Here is a 16,287-nt window from a genome sequence, read left to right as displayed (position 1 = left end):
TGCTGTGTGTGTACCTGAGCCCTGAGAACTGATCACACGCTGTATATGAGCACTGAAGAAGTGAAGCATGCACGAGATAGAGACAGCACATCTATCAGCGCGATTCTGCCTATCCCTCCTTCACTAACAACGACAATGAATTTTGATTGCCAGGTAAAACGGGACGTCTGGTCACCTTATCCCTACCCCTTCGGGTGCTGAGGCCATTGAGCGTTTTGGTAGTCTACCATCCACTGCAGCTGCCACACTGAGACTATGTAAACATTTTGAAGGATGTTCCACAAATAACATTATAGTCCCCTCTCGTCCTGTTAACGAAGACACGGCATAAATTTAATCATAGTTTTCATCATCATATAGGCTTAGCTCATCAACTTCTCATTGCAGTCACAGAAAAAATGTTCGTTAACAAATATTTTTTGTCCTCGTCTTCGTTGATGAAATTAACACGGCAACAAATGCCTCGTTTATAATGGGTTTTATTGTTTTTGTATTGTGCCAGAACACACTGCATTACAGTAAGGGGCGTAATATTTCCGTCACACGCTTGAGGTATTCAGCCAATTACAATGAACTGGATAGCAGGCCAATCACAGCACACCTCGCTTTTCAGACCGGTGAGCTTTGTACAAATCGACTCATTTCAGAAAGGTGGGGCATAGAGGAGCAACAATAATAAACAGTATGTGGAAAATAATGGAAAATAATGTTCTTTTTAGCAACATCATATGACCACTTTAATACTGATAAAAATGTATAATATTATGATTTTAAACCTCTAACATGTCACACCGATGCATTGTGCTTGATGAAACCTTCTAGTATTTGAACACAAAGTAAGGCTTTACTTCTTACCCTGGGCTGGAGCAGGAGCCGCTGGAGCTGAAAGAGAAACAAGCTGGGGATGAAAACCCACAGAACCAGACACTCATCGCACTCATCTGTTAATAAGTTCAGCTTTCATAATATTGCTATTATCTCAGGTTTAACATTAACAATTATTTGTGTCCAGACATCACAGTGCACTAAAAAAGATTAAGAAAACAAAGTAATACTGATGTCCTCTAACATGTCACATAGATTAATCTTGTGCTTGATAAAACCTTCTAGTATTTGAACACAGAGTAATCTAAGGGTTTACTGCTCACCTTGGGCCGGCGCAGGAGCTTGGACCATATGAATTACAGGCTGTGTCACTGGAGTTGAGAGAGAAACAAGCTGGTGATGAAAACCCACAGAACCAGACACTCACAGCACATCAACACGCACCAGAGGCAAACATAAATGCAGGCTGAGCTGCAGCCACGATTGAGGTAATTTTCTTTTAAGTGTGACTTAATTATGTTATCAACTGTGTTCTCATGAGAACAGATCGTCTCAGTTTGAGTCCCGATCAGCCAGTTTGCCAACATTTTAACTGCCAATAGTTCAAGTTGTTAGAATCCGAAATCAGCGGAATGCATGGATTCCAAAAAAAGAGAATCTGCGTCAAACATTTCAAATTAAACATTGTTAAAGTGAGCGCTTTAATAGTACCTGCTGACAATTACTGACATCAAACACTGTAACATCAACGAATGGTCGGATGAATAAAAAGGGTTTACTGCTCACCTTGGACTGGCGGAGGATTTTGGACCATATGAATTACAGGCTGTGCTGGAGCTGAAAGAGAAACAAGCTGGTGATGAAACCCACAGAACCAGACACCCACAGCACATTAACACTCACCAGGGGCAGGCATATATACAGGCTGAGGTGCAGCCATGACTTGCATCTGGGCAGCTTGGGGTTGGTAAACTGTGGCCATTGGAGCTGCAAAAAACAGACAATCATCATCTCCAAATGGTGGCATGACAGGATTTATTTTCTTTTTTAAAAAGGTTGGATTTATCTTATTTATCAAATTGATTTACATTTATAACTTAAGCATAAAAAGTGTTTCCAGTAAACACTGACATTCAGACTATTGTTGTTGTTGTTGTTTTTACTTAAATTACAGTTTTTTTTAACAATTGTTAGTTTTTCTCAATACTTCTATCACTTTTCCAAAACTCTTCACACAGTCCCCTAACCAACTTTCATCTTTGCACAGCAGCTCATTCCACCCTCAAAATGCACTTAACTACCAAAACACTTTATACATTTATCAAATATATGCTCAATTTTAGATAGCAAATATTGCAGTCAGTCGGAAAAAATGAAAATAAGTCACATATTTTCTAGAAATGCTGGGTGTTTACAGTAACACTGTGGTATGCGGAAGCATTCCTTCTGAAAGAAGTCTCATCTGCCATGATCTATGCGAGATGTAGATGCTTAAGTTATGCTGGATGTCATGACTGTCAGTAGTGGGTTGTGTACGGTAGACCATGATCACTGATGGAAAAAAATGACGCCATGAACATGGTTACGGTTCAGAACCAGAGGGTCAACTGACCTGGCTGGGTTTGAAAGGCAACCTGCATTCCTGGGCCGGGTATGTTGTTGTGGGCCACTGGTGAATATGGAGGGGGCAATTTTCCTCTTTCCATTAACAGCAGTCTGTAACTGAGAAAACGGGTGCTTTAATAGTGTGACAGATCCATATTCAACACTGGCAAGGCAATTTTCTTTTAAGTGTGACTTAATTATCAACTGTGTTCTCATGAGAACAGATCGTCTCAGTTTGAGTCCCGATCAGCCAGTTTGCCAACATTTTAACTGCCAATAGTTCAAGTTGTTAGAAACCGAAATCAGCGGAATGCGTGGATTCCAAAAAAAGAGAATCTGCATCAAACGTTTCAAATCAAACATTGTTAAAGTGAAAGCTTTAATAGTAGCTGCTGACAATTACTGACATTAAACACTGTAACATCAACGAATGGTCAGATGAATAAAAATAAAAGGAATAAAAGGAAGGGTAAATAAGATCACTTGTGACCTGACTTTGAGAATTACCTGATATCCCTCATATCATCTGTTGATAAATTCAGCTTACATAATATTGCTATTATTTTTATCTCAGCTTTAGCATTAACAATTATTTGTGTCCAGACATAACAGTGCACTTAAAAAGCTTAAACAAAAACCTAACTGTGGAACAAGCAATATACAATAATTTAACAAAAAATTAATGAAACAAATTGGATTTATTGATAATAATCATATAAACCTTATCACTGTGTATTTAAAACATTTTCTGTTTATTAATAGCTACATTTGCAAAAATCTTACCTGTTTTATTTATGACTGACAAATATGCATCACATGAAGTTTTCAGTAATCTTAACACTGTGAACATTTACGTATATAAATTATATGCAATTCAAATACATCAATCTTAAATGTATATGTTTGTCTGTGGAAACAGATAATCTGAAATCAATCCAAAACTCCCAAACTTTATGTAATATGACACATACCTGTGTGTTTCTGCTGTCGGCGGAAAGCTGTGAACTCTCTTACAGTTGCTCTGTCCTGAAAAGAAACTGAGATATTATAAAGAGTCTGTAAGAATATGGTAAAGATAAGGGGTGGAGCTGAAAGTACAGTCATGAGGGCTCATGCTAATTCCCGAATTTTAGTGCAAACACCTCCTTTAGTGTCCCATCTCCATTTAAGGAGGTGGCTAATAATTTTTTGCTCAGTCTCAGACTGTCAGACCAAATGCTTGGTCTCTTAAATGCTTGAGATAAACCCACTAATAAGAGGATCGCAGGTGTACTCAATACAGATAACTTCAATTTACACGCTGAAGTAAAAACTTTTGGTAAAATGTATTATGCTTTTTTTTTTATTTGTGTGTATTCGTAGGATGTCACACGGTGTTGCAGCTGCCATTTTTTATGACCGTCAGTCTGCTGTACTGATAACAATAAATCACAATGGATTATTTACCAAAAGATGTGGATGTATGGGATTTTTTTGAATAAATATTTCTTGTAAGCATAGATGCGTCTTTAAATTTGAGAATTTTAAGTAACCAAGTTCATAGTGTAACTCGCAAGAGGTTAAATTTGCGTGTGAAACTGATGATTTGCCAGAAAACTTTTAATTTCCACCTAAAGCTATTAAAACATGTTTTGGTCTTTGGTCTTTGATCTATGTTAGTCTAGTTACGCTGCACTTAACTTTGACGAACAACACTTCGATCTGCAAACAAACAGATGATGAAGAGGAGGATGATGACAGTCCAGCGCATACAAGGAGAAAAGTTTGTAATTTTAGTTTCTACATTCTTATTTTTATGAATGTACCTACTTCAAGGATGTTAGAGTGAAGAGGATTTGTTTGTACTATTAGTATAATGATTATAGAATTTTATATAAAATTACTGCAACTAGCTTATATTTAGTGAACTGAGATTATTTGAAAATAATGTTTATTTTCAAATAATCTCAGTTCACTAAATATAAGCTAGTTGCAGTAATTTTTACAATGACAATTACAAGCTTTTACAGTTGTTATGTAAGCAGATTTGTATGTACAGGTGCTCACCAGCCAAAACACATGTAACTGACTACAGTCGATGAGTCGATGAAAGTAAGTTCAAGTACATGTCTGCTCTGACCATGATTATATCATGTAATATAATACTTTCTGCAACAATTGGGGGAATCTTAACTAAAGAGACGAACTGATCAACAGGAAGATATAGATCTATTGAAAGTGTATTTTTCAAGCATTTTATTATGGGATTCACTGTTAAAAGTGTGTGAAAAGAGTTTCTACTAATTTATTAATTAAAAGTATAGTTAACCCAGAATTTCTGTCATTTACATTGTTACATCAAGTCCCCATCTTTTTTTCTTTCTTTTTTAAACCCCTGACATTTTGTTTTTCAACAGAACTAAAAAGAAGATACTTTGAAGAATGCTGGTAATCAAAACCTACAGGTTTATCACGTGTAGACGACATAAAGGATGTAAATGATTGATATTTTTGGGTAAACCCTCTCTGTAATTAGGGAGATACACACTTTAAATTTCAATCATACTGGACACAGCCATTAAATTGCTAGAATTAAATGGGTAAATAACAATAAATAAATAGTCTTTTAAAAACATGCTTTAATATCATATAATTTCATTCAGTTTTCTTGCATTCAGTTAGACCAGGGGTTTTCAAACTGTGGGTCGCGACCCACTCGTGGGTCACGGAATGGAACAAGGTGGGTCGCACAAAGTCACTTGGCTGCAGCTAATTTTGCGTTTCAATGACACACAGACACTAACACAGTTCAGTCTAGGGCTGCACGAATGTGACGAGTGGGGCGGGGCCTAGTGCCATGGGAACAGAGCTAGGCCGGTGGAGTGATTGGGAAATGAGCAACACTCACCGGTCTCAAGAACCACGGAGGAGATCGGAAAGATACAAAAGAGGAGCGATGACAGTGAAGGACGAGAGAGGACCAGGCCTGGGTTTTATTTTGTGTTTGTTTTTTATTTGTGCACGGCAGTCATCCGAGAGGGGCTGTCGCGCTGTTTTGTGTTTATTTGGTTATTAAAACTTTGTTTGATTGTCCGCCGGTTCCCACCTCTTTCCACGAAGGAGTCATCGAGGCGGTGGGCTGGAGTGAGTTCGCCCCCCCCCCCCCCCCCCCCCCGGCAACTCACTCCAGCCCACCACATCGAGCACCCTCGGCGGCAGACTCCTTCGCCCTGCTCGATGGCACTGCGGATTCACCCCAGCGGCGAAGGATCTTCGGCAGCGCGCCCCTCCTTCCTCCCTGGCTTCGGCACCAGTGTAAAACATTAAAATCTTCACAATCACAGGAAGAAGGAGGCGGGAACTGGGAACCCACTCATCACAACGATATAGCCCACCAACATTAATAATGAACTGCAATATCCTTAGTGTGATTTTCAAATTGCAATTAAGTCCGTGTGCGTTGCGTGTTTTGAAGGTCTCAGAGCAATGTCATTAAAAGGTTCAATCGGTCTTTTTTTACCTATTTCACAATTATTTTAATCTCCAAACTGTTTTAGATAGTTCTGCTTTGCTTCTTATGCTTTTCTAAAAAAGTGTTGGATTGTGCTCCGTTCTCGCCGACACACACGGAAGGATCATGAATGCAACAAAACACAGCAGCGCAGATCACACTTCACTGGAGTGAGCCTGCTTCACGTTTTTATGGACACTACATATTTTAACGCCAGTAAACAAAAATTAAAACTTGTAAATTTGTAGTGAAATTTTCAGTTGTACTCTAAAATAAAATGGTTATTTTTCTTAAATACTTAATTTCTGTCATAAAAATTTTAAGTAAGATTAGGTTTAAAGTAATTTCACTCGTTGTTTTTTTTTTTTTTTTAATATTTTGGTGGGTCGTGAAATATATTACACTTGTCTAGGTGGGTCGTGGAATGGAAAAGTTTGGGAACCACTGAGTTAGACCTTCAGAAATAGATACGTGTGCATTAAATGCTCTTTACAGGTGCAGAAATGAAAGCTCCCAAGCAGATAACTCAATGGACTAAGATGCGGAAAGACATGCAACACAACAAGCAACAACCAAGAACAGTATTCACTGATAAAATTATTCAAAGTGATGGTTATATTTATTAAAATTAATTTCACCAAGTACAATATGTTTCATTCCAGGCATTGCACTGAGATGACACATTCCTATTTCTTTAAATCAATCAGCTTACAATCATCATTAAAGTATGTTTTAGCCGAGGGCCTAGTTGAAGGGGGATTCCTAAAATTCCTCCCTGTAGCAAGCCACACAGGAAAGTACACTTTATGTATTTCTCAGAAATGGGCTTTATGTACTCCTCAGAAATATACTTAAAATGACATTTAAGTATACTTGACTAATACATACACATAAGTCTAAATATATTGGAGCTGTACTTGTGCTCTAGAATTCGCTCATGAAACACTCATGAAAGGTATGCAAAATAGCAGTCTCTCTACATTTTCTCACTGTGATAACCTTCGGCTAAAGTTCTCCGCTCGGGAATAGAAAATTTCTCTAAAGTTGCCCTTGCGTCCAACCCTTGCCTTAACGCTTTGGCGGTTGCGAGGTGCTTGGGGCGATGTGTGCGACCTGGACTATAAAAACAGTGCTGCACTGGAGTTTTTTACACTTCACTCGCTCTGGCCCACTTGAGTGCGATAAATCAGCAGAGTTGCTTTTCATAAACAATGTTTTGTTCACCCCTGCAGACTCAGAGGATGTTCTGGTCCTGGTTCTCTCCCTCCGAGCGGACAGGAGAAACGCACCTCCCCTTCCTACAGTGAGCTGTTGGATGTGGTTACCCACGCAGATAAACTGGGGTTGGATTGGGAAATGGAGGCTGCCCAGGCTAGAGGTCTTCACAGTGCACCCGAGACCCGTCGACCCCGGACCCGACCCGGGACCCGTACGGGTTCGGGTCTATATTTTAAATCATCAGCCGGGTCCGGGTCGGGTCCGAAACTATTACCTCGGGTCCCGGGTCTGTTTAACATTGTGTGTAATACCCGTGCGATCGGAATCATCGGACTCGGAGAACACCCGGCCGTGATCAAAGACTGCTTGTGTTTTTTGTAACTTGCAACTTGTAAAATTAGGAAAAGAAAAGAGTGAGCCAAAAAAAGTGATCGATCTCTCTCTCTCTCTCTCTCTCTCTCTCTCTCTCTCTCTCTCTCTCTCTCTGCTTTTAGAAGCAGAGCGCGCAGACTCAGAGTTAATACAAGTGCACGCACGGTATTAATGCTTAAAGACTTGACACACTCATATTTAATATATTTCAAATCAGCAACACAATCTGAGGTGAACTGTCACATTAATGTTTTCTATGACGCTCAAATTGCGTTAAAGCATTTTAGGTTGATACAGCTAGCACGCATGTGCAGTCTCGATCGCGTTTCATGTTTATATGGCAACCAGTGAGGGACACTTCGACCGCCAAACCGCGTTTTACATTTTCTCCCATTTTTATAATATTATAAATAAACCGTTTAATCTTAAAGTTTTAGTGGTCAGATTCAGACTCGATGCAGAGCAGAGAGCACAGAGATCAGATGATAGCAAATAAATAACGTCAGCAGCCATGGCATTGTACGAGCTATCGTTATTATAGTTCAAAAGGGCAAAGAGTCGAAGTTATTATGCGAGTTAACTCGAGTCAGAATGTACATGTGCACAGTAGGATTTGTCATCCGTCACCGTGACATCAAGTGGATTTTTAAGCTGAAATAATGAGTGGATTCAGCTTGGACTTGGAATAACGAGAGGAATAACATGAATAACTTTCTTGTCGGAGGATTAATGCATCACAGGCAGGTACAAGGAAGAGATACTACGCCTCTTTAAATTAGGTAAGACAAAAAGCTTTATTTTTCGCAACAGGTTTATTGACTTGTAATAGTAATTTAAGGTGGAATATGTGAACGTCGGGTCCAGTCGGGTCTGTGTCTTCCCGGCGGGTTCGGGTCCAGATTTTAAATAATATACGGGTCCGGGTCGGGTCCTGGTAGGCATTTCTCGGATCTACACGGGTCCGGGTCCAGTTTTTGAAATATTAGACGGGTCCGGGTCGGTTCGGTGTAGTACATTACGGGTCTCTTTCGGGTTCGGGCACGAATTTTTGGACCCGTGAAGACCTCTAGCCCAGGCCCAATCCCTATCGAAGTTGGATGACCGTTTCTTAACTAGTCCTGTACTTGACCAGCCCCTTCTTCCCAGACTTCCACCAAGAGGTTTCAAGGTCCTAGAAGCAGCCTTATTCAGCACACATCACAAACACTACCGCCACGGATTTCACCACCATTGTTGTCACCCATTGCGATGAAGACACTATTTTCTCCCCTATGCATTCAGTCTTTCATGTTATGCCTTCGCCACTTCAAAGCAGGCTGCACAGTGATGGTGAGTTTGTTCCACAGACTTTTGGGTCTAATGGCAGCAGCGTCCCCTGTAATCCATCTAGGCTTACTTCATATGCGTCCAGTTCAATGGTGGATGAAAGGCCAAAGGATTTCACCCCGTTGCTATCCACATTGAACGATTTCAGTGACACAGAGGTGTGTTCTGACGATAAAGACCTGGATGTCTGCCAAATTTCTTTGGAAAGGAGTTTGCCTAGGGGTCTATTTTTGCCGTTAGACTGTCATGACAGATGCTTTCTAGCTCTCCAATATTTTTCCAAGGCTGCTGAATGGCCATCATGTATTAATCAGGATGGACAACATAGCGGTCGTGTCGTATTTATATCACCAAGGAGGATTACGCTCTCGCCCCATATGCAGGCTGGCAAGGAAGATCCTTCTATGGTCTCAGAACAGATTTCTGTTGATCAGAGCGGTTCATGTACCTGGACACTTGAACTTCAGAGCAGATATGCTCTCGAGACAGAGCCTGGAGGAAGGAGAACAGAGGTTACACCCCCAAACGATGAGGTATAAATGACAAACATTTGGAAAGGCAGAAGTGGACTTATTCGCGTCAAGCACAACTATGTATTGCCCACTATGGTCCACCCTACCCCCCCCCCCCCCCATCACCCCTGGGACTGGACGTTATAGCCCACGAATACCCCAGAACCAGTTTGTCTGCTCTTCCACCGATTTAGCTAACTCCAGCGGTGCTATCTAGAATACGGTTGGACAGAGTGCAATAACTATTGTTGGTAGCTCCGTGGTGGCCCACTCAGCCATGGTTTGCAGAACTGATTAGTCTGTTAGCGGGTTCTCCATGGAAGATTTCCCTCAGACAGGACTTGCTGTTGCAAGGACAGGGAATGATCTGGAACCCAAGGCCAGATCTGTGTAAGCTGTGGGCGTGGCCTTTGAGCGGAGTGAGTTAATATGTCCCCGTCTCTCAGTAGACGCCACCGAGACTATAATTAATTCTAGGGTAGTTTCCATGAGACGTTTATATGCCTTGAAATGGAAACTGTTTACTACCTGGGGTAGATTTCGTAATATGGATCCAGCTTACTGCCCTGTCGCTTCACCAAATGTACGTAGATGGGGTTTCAGTGGGCCTTCATTCCCTGGTCTCTCGATTTATGCAGGGTTTGTGATGGCTGCGGCCTTTCCGCCCTGCAGATTTACATCATGGGATCTATCCATTGTATTACGAGGGTTATCAGGAAATCCGTTTGAGCCCTTGGAAACTGTTTCTGAAAACTCCTGACTCTAAAGACAGTCCTATTTTTAGCTTTATCTTCCCTCAAGAGAGTTGTGGATTTAAAAGCTCTTTGTATTTCACCTTTGTGCATGGACTTTGCACCAGGATTTGTGTAAGTTTTGCTGTGACCAAGGCCTGACTATGCCTCCCCCCCTTCAAATCCTTTTTCTGGTTCAAGCAGGTGGTCTTGGAGGCTTTCTCCCCCACTGAGGTGGGCTTAGGAGTTCTAAGCCTTTGTCCTTTGAGGGCGCTGAAGATCTATGTTGATTGTACAGCCCGATGCCATGAGTCCGACCAGCTGTTAATTTTTTCTTGGGGGTTAAATACAAGAAAACAAGATTGTGCCGTCTGTTGTCGTCTGCATTTTTTAGTTTGTTTGTGTCTATGTGGCTGCTGTTAGGACAAATTGCATCGACACTTTTAGTATATGACCGTCAAACACTTTTTTTTTTACACTTTTAACTTTTGCGAATCTCCACTGAAGCACTTCAAGATCAAACACCATCATGATACTCGCCTCTACATCGCTTACCATACTATGCTCTGGTGAATAAGTGTCGGAAAAGACGGGGTAAACATGGCAGTGTGGCCGTCAAGCTCAAGATCCTGTTGCAGGCAAGCAGTATGTTGAACACTATGCTCGATCAATTAACAAGGGAAGTTGAAAGTAACCGCTCCTACATTTGGCGTTCAAGTCTGGATACCTATGATTGGAATATACCCATCCTACCTAACATGGGAGATCAACGACATCTACACCTCTCGCCTTGCCTCTGCCGTGGCATTTCGGTACATTTTCTTCGCCCGCTGCACAGAGCATCACGCCAGATGGAAGACCCTGTGCAGATAAAAATGGCCTTGATCAACGCAAGGTCTGTGGTAAATAAGACTTTTATTCTTAGAGACTTCTTTACTGCCCAATCATTAGTATTTCTATTTATCACTGAAACGTAGCTTTCAAAAGGAGATTTAACTCTGTTTTCGGAGCTGTTACCACCCAAGTGTAAATATTTCAATTCCCCCCACTCTGTGAAAAGGGGGGAGGGCTTGGCTAAAATATGTAAAGACTGTTTTCAGTGTTGGACTGTACAAACTGTATACAACAGCTTTCGAATTGCAGTTATTTGTGCTGGACTGTGACAGTACACTACCTGTTGCTGTGGTCTATAGGCCTCCAAAGCCACATAAAGACTTCATAATGGATTTCTCAGTCTTTTTGGGGGGTATTATGGCAGATTTTGAGTGATTTTTATTTGTAGGGGATTGTAATATTCACATATGTTGCCCTCAAAACTCATTTACTAAAGATTTTATTAATTTTATAGAACATTTTGACTTAGTGCAGCTTGTTACAAAACCTACACACATAAAGGGGCACACTCTTGATCTTATTCTGTCCCATGGGATACTGTTGGGTGATATTGAGATATGTGACCATAGTTTTTCTGATCATAATCCTATTATCTTTAATATGCCACTAGCACTAAATACTATAAAACTGCCCTTAAGACACGGAGAATCACTGCTGCTACGTCTGCCAATTTTAGATGATGTCGCTCCAATGAGAACAAAACATCAAAAGTCAATCCCTGAGACATGGGTGAATAATACTACTCGGACTCTGAGACAGGCATGTAGAAAAGTTGAGAGGAAAAGGAAAAAGGATAAATTACAGATCTCCTATGAGATGCTTAATGCCTCCCTTCTTAAGTATCAGAATGAGTTGAGAGTGACCAAATCAGATTATTTTTCCACACTTATAGACAAGAATTACAATAACCCTAGAATCATTTTTAATGTGATTAGTACTGTGCTAAACCCTGTTGTTTCTATTTACCCGACTGAGTCAGTGTCTATATGTGAGTGGTTTTGCCAGTTTTTCATAGGTAAGATAGTTGGAATTAGACATAATATTCAATTGACCACTGGTGATCCTGCAGGTCAGTTAAATTACAACCGCTTCCTCAGTAAGTTTACACCTATCTCAATAACTTTTTTAAATGACACTGTGAAGCAGCTAAAACCTACAGGTTCACCATTAGATACTATTCCGGCACGATTATTTAAACAAGTGTTTAATGTAATGGGTCCGACAGTTTTAAATTTTATAAACAAATGCCTCGAGTTAGGAGTTGTTCCTGAGTATTTGAAACACGCATCAGTGCAACCCAGACTTAAGTGGCCTAACTTGGATTCCTCCGAATTATAACATTTTTCAACCTATTTCTAATCTCCCATTCTTGACAAAAATTTTAGACAAAGTAGTCCTGTGCCAACTTCAAACATTTTTGGTCGACAATAAAAAAATGTATATATTTCAGTCCAGCCTTATAAAATTTCACTCTACTGAAACGGCTCTGGTAAAAGTGCTTAATGACATTTTCTTAGCCACTGACTCTTGAGACTTGGTAGCATTCTGGACTTAAGTGCTTCATTTGATACTGGATGACCATAATGTCTTGCTGTCTCGTTTAGAACACATAGTGGGCATCAGAGGCTCAGTCTTACATTGGTTTCAGTCTTATCTGACAAACAGGAGTTTCTCAGTTAACATTGGTAACTATTGATCTTCCTCTGTAAAGCTGACGTGTGGAATTCCTCAAGGCTCAGTTATCATTGTAATGCAGATGACACACAAACATATTTTCCTCTTAAACATAAAAAGTCTAGAACAGGTGGCTGCTTGCCTTGAGGATGTTAAAGCTGATGTTTGGAATTCCTCAAGGCTCCACACTGGCCCCTATGTTGTTTTCTTTATACATGCTTCCTTTAGGTACTATTTTTAGAAAATATGACTTGAGTTATCATTGTAATGCAGACGACACACAAACATATTTTCCTCTTAAACATAAAAATAGTCTAGAACAGATGGCTGCTTGGCTTGAGGATGTTAAAGCATGGATGTCACAGAATTTTTTAAGTCTGAATGAGAGTAAGACTGAGGTTATGGTATTTACATCTTCCAGTATACATGACACAACAAATGTGAATCTTGGTGCCTTGGCACCTTATGTTAAGCCATATGTTAAAAACTTGGGATTGGTACTGGACAGTGCCCTAAAACTTGATAGACAGGTAAATCAAGTTATGAAGGCAAGCATTTACCAGATTCGAACCCTGGTGAAAATTAAGTCTTTCCTTTAATTCTCTAATTTTGAAAAAGTTATACATGGTTTTATCACTACAAGGCTGGATTATTGCAATTTGCTTTATTTGGAGATCAGTCAATCATCCATAAATTGCCTGCAGATAGTCCAGAATGGTGCTAGAGCTCTGACCGGAGTTCTTAAACGGGAACATAAAACTCCTGTCCTTCAGTCGCTTCACTGGCTGCCAGTGTCACCGAATTAAGTTTAAAGTCCTGCTATTAGTTAAGTCATTAAATGGGTTAGTTCCAGCTTACCTTTCTGATCTACTGACACTCCACTAACCTACAAGAGCTCTTAGGTCTATGAACTTAGACCTCTTAGTGGTTCCTAGATCAAAACTTAAGAATATAGGAGATAGAGCATTTTCTATTGCTGCTCCAAGACTGTGGAACAATCTCCCACCTGAAATTAGAACTGCACCCACCTTGTCCTTTTTTAAAGCGAGGTTAAAGACTTTTCTATTTAATCTGTCTTATACCAAATGAATGTTGATGCAGTTGTCCTGTTTGTCATTGTCTTTTATCATGTGATGGTGCTTATTTAAAATTTTTGCATTCTGCATAGCACATTGGTCAACAGAAGTTATGTTTAAAGGTGCTTTATAAATAAATTGATTAATTGACTTATTAAAATTTGTGCTGTCAGAAAACAACGTATGTCCCATTGGCTGGTGGAGGCTATATCCTTACCCTATGAGGTGTGCGGACTCGCTTCGCCCTTAGGAAATCAAACTCATTCCACGAGGGAGGTTGCTTCATCGTAAGCCTTGCTTAATGGATCTTCTATGGATGATATATGTGCTTTGGCAGGATGGTCCTCACCAAGCACTTTTGTCAAATTTTACAGCCTAGATGTGAGGACAGTTCCTGGCTTCCAGGTTTTTTTTTTTCATTTGGCCAGATGCTATCCTCAGATCCCAGCTATGTCAGGCGTGACAGTATAGAGCTCCCATACGGTGACGTCACTGCAGCATCGAAGTGACCTATGAAAGGAAACATCTTGGTTAAGGGTGAAGAGGCAACTAAAGCAAACATTATTCACCAAAATGGTAAGTTGAAAAAATAAATACAAATCTCAACCTTATTTCTCAATAAAGACCTTCTGTTTTAGATACTCCAGAAAAAATGTCTAACTGTAGTAATGTGTGAAGCTGATGATGTTGTTTGTAGAGTTGTTCAATCATCTTCTTCTGAGATCTTGAGAGATTGAATATCTTTTCAGTTGATTTCATCTAAGGCTGTGGCTGAAGTCAACTGTAGTTTTTGTGTTTCTCTTTTCTTCAGTGATTCTGCATTATCAGTAATGCTCAATCAGTGCTTAATTAATCATATTATTATCTCATTAACTTTAACACTGCTTCAGTGTTACTTTAACACTTTTTAAACACTCTTTTTGAGTGGCATCATATGTTCAGAGCAGTGTTAATATAACACTCAGGATTTTACTGTGTATGTTTTGTAGTAACCAAGAGACATGTCATTGTTTAGCTTACATTCATCAACAAGTATGTTTCACCCGAGGGCCTTGTTGAAGGGGGATTCCTAAAATTCCTCCCTGTAGCAAGCCACGCATTCAGGGAAGGTACTGTGTGAAGCCATACTCACAGTTTTACATGAAATGGACATAAACATCAGTAACTGCTATGGACAACACTATGATAACGCTACAAACATGTCAGGAGTGTACAATGGCCTGCAAGCTCACATCAAAGACATGAATCCACTAGCAAAGTGTTCAAGAGTCACTGATGAACACTACAGAAAACAGCACACAGAACCTGACAAGACAAAATGATGCAAGGTCACTGCATAAAGAACTGAACAAACTAGAGACCACTTTTGTTTGCACTTTGTGCTGTTGATTCGGTGAGGTCACTGAAGGAATATATTTTTGGGTTTGAAAGATGAATTTGGTGTGTTTGAGGTGAAAGCAAAAGCAATGTCTCCCACAATTTCAGAAATGTACAGACAAAACACACAAACGAAACTCAAGTCTCGTGGGTGAGTCTGTCTGCAACACCTGAGGCTCACTTGACGAAAAAAGTTGTCATCTGGTGTTTCAAGTTTCTTTCTTTCTTACATTTTCTCAGCTTGTTTTTTTGTTTTTTTACAGTGTACAGTAAAGCTGTAGATACCAGTGAATTATCTTTAAAATGCCATTATAATGAAGAAAGAAGAAATGCCTTATTTACTTTTACATTATATATTATACTCTACAGTTGTTGAGGTTTACTCAGCCTGTATATCATCTGAAGATGTATGCAATCTGTCAAATATTAGATTCATACATTTATGTTTACAATTTACTGAAATTCTTTATGACTGCAACCTTGTAAAGGTTTTGTATGTTTTCCTGTAGTTTATATGTGAAGTTTTGTTGTTGTAATTTTTAAATTGTGGTGTTGGCGCAGTGGACAAGACACACGTCTTTGGTGTGAGAGACCCTGGTTCGAATCCACCGTGAGACACCAATGTGTCCCTGAGCAAGACACTTAACCCCTAGTTGCTCCAGAGGCGTGTGACCTCTGACACATATAGCAATTGTAAGTCGCTTTGGATAAAAGCGTCAGCTAAATGGATAAATGTAAATCAGAAATCATTCTGGTAAAGAAACTGAATTTTGTACATTGCAATAAATACACGATCACTGTAGTCATATAAATAAATAATTCTATAGACTGGGCATAGCATGTTTTAGAGATACATAGCTCTGACACATGTTGTGTGCAGTGTTTGTTGGGGAAAAATTACACCGCAATGCCATTCACAGATCCCAATACTCTGTGTACCAGTTGAGCTTTGACATCTAATGGATAAAGTTAAGTACTGCACCTAAACAAAATCTGAAAGCTCATTTTGTAAATATGTCAACCCAAAATAGGAGCACAAATTGTGTGGCTTTGACTTTCTAGCATTTTTTTGTAACGTGTAACATTTTTTGTATAAAAATATTGCCATTAACTAAAACCTCTATAACATTTCTGTTTCACTTTAACTTTTTTCAGTTCAACAATGAACTTGCCATGGTTCTTCCTTA

General features: G+C 39.8%; 1 protein-coding gene across 1 annotated transcript; it reads right to left on the bottom strand.

Moving 5' to 3' along the window:
• Window positions 1–723: 723 nt before the first annotated feature.
• LOC132143204 (uncharacterized) lies at window positions 724–3,489 on the bottom strand. Its single transcript, XM_059553347.1, has 6 exons — window positions 3,402–3,489; window positions 2,438–2,547; window positions 1,729–1,812; window positions 1,612–1,656; window positions 1,149–1,196; window positions 724–882 (listed from the first exon to the last, which is right to left on the bottom strand). The coding sequence occupies exons 2-6, from the start codon at window positions 2,529–2,531 to the stop codon at window positions 845–847; spliced, it is 309 nt and encodes a 102-aa protein (XP_059409330.1). The 5' UTR covers window positions 2,532–2,547; window positions 3,402–3,489; the 3' UTR covers window positions 724–844.
• Between the last annotated feature and the right edge of the window lie 12,798 nt (window positions 3,490–16,287).

The sequence above is a fragment of the Carassius carassius genome, chromosome 7 (genome assembly GCF_963082965.1).
Source record: "Carassius carassius chromosome 7, fCarCar2.1, whole genome shotgun sequence".
Classification (NCBI taxonomy): Eukaryota; Metazoa; Chordata; class Actinopteri; order Cypriniformes; family Cyprinidae; genus Carassius; species Carassius carassius.
This window is presented reverse-complemented; position numbering and strand designations above follow the sequence as displayed.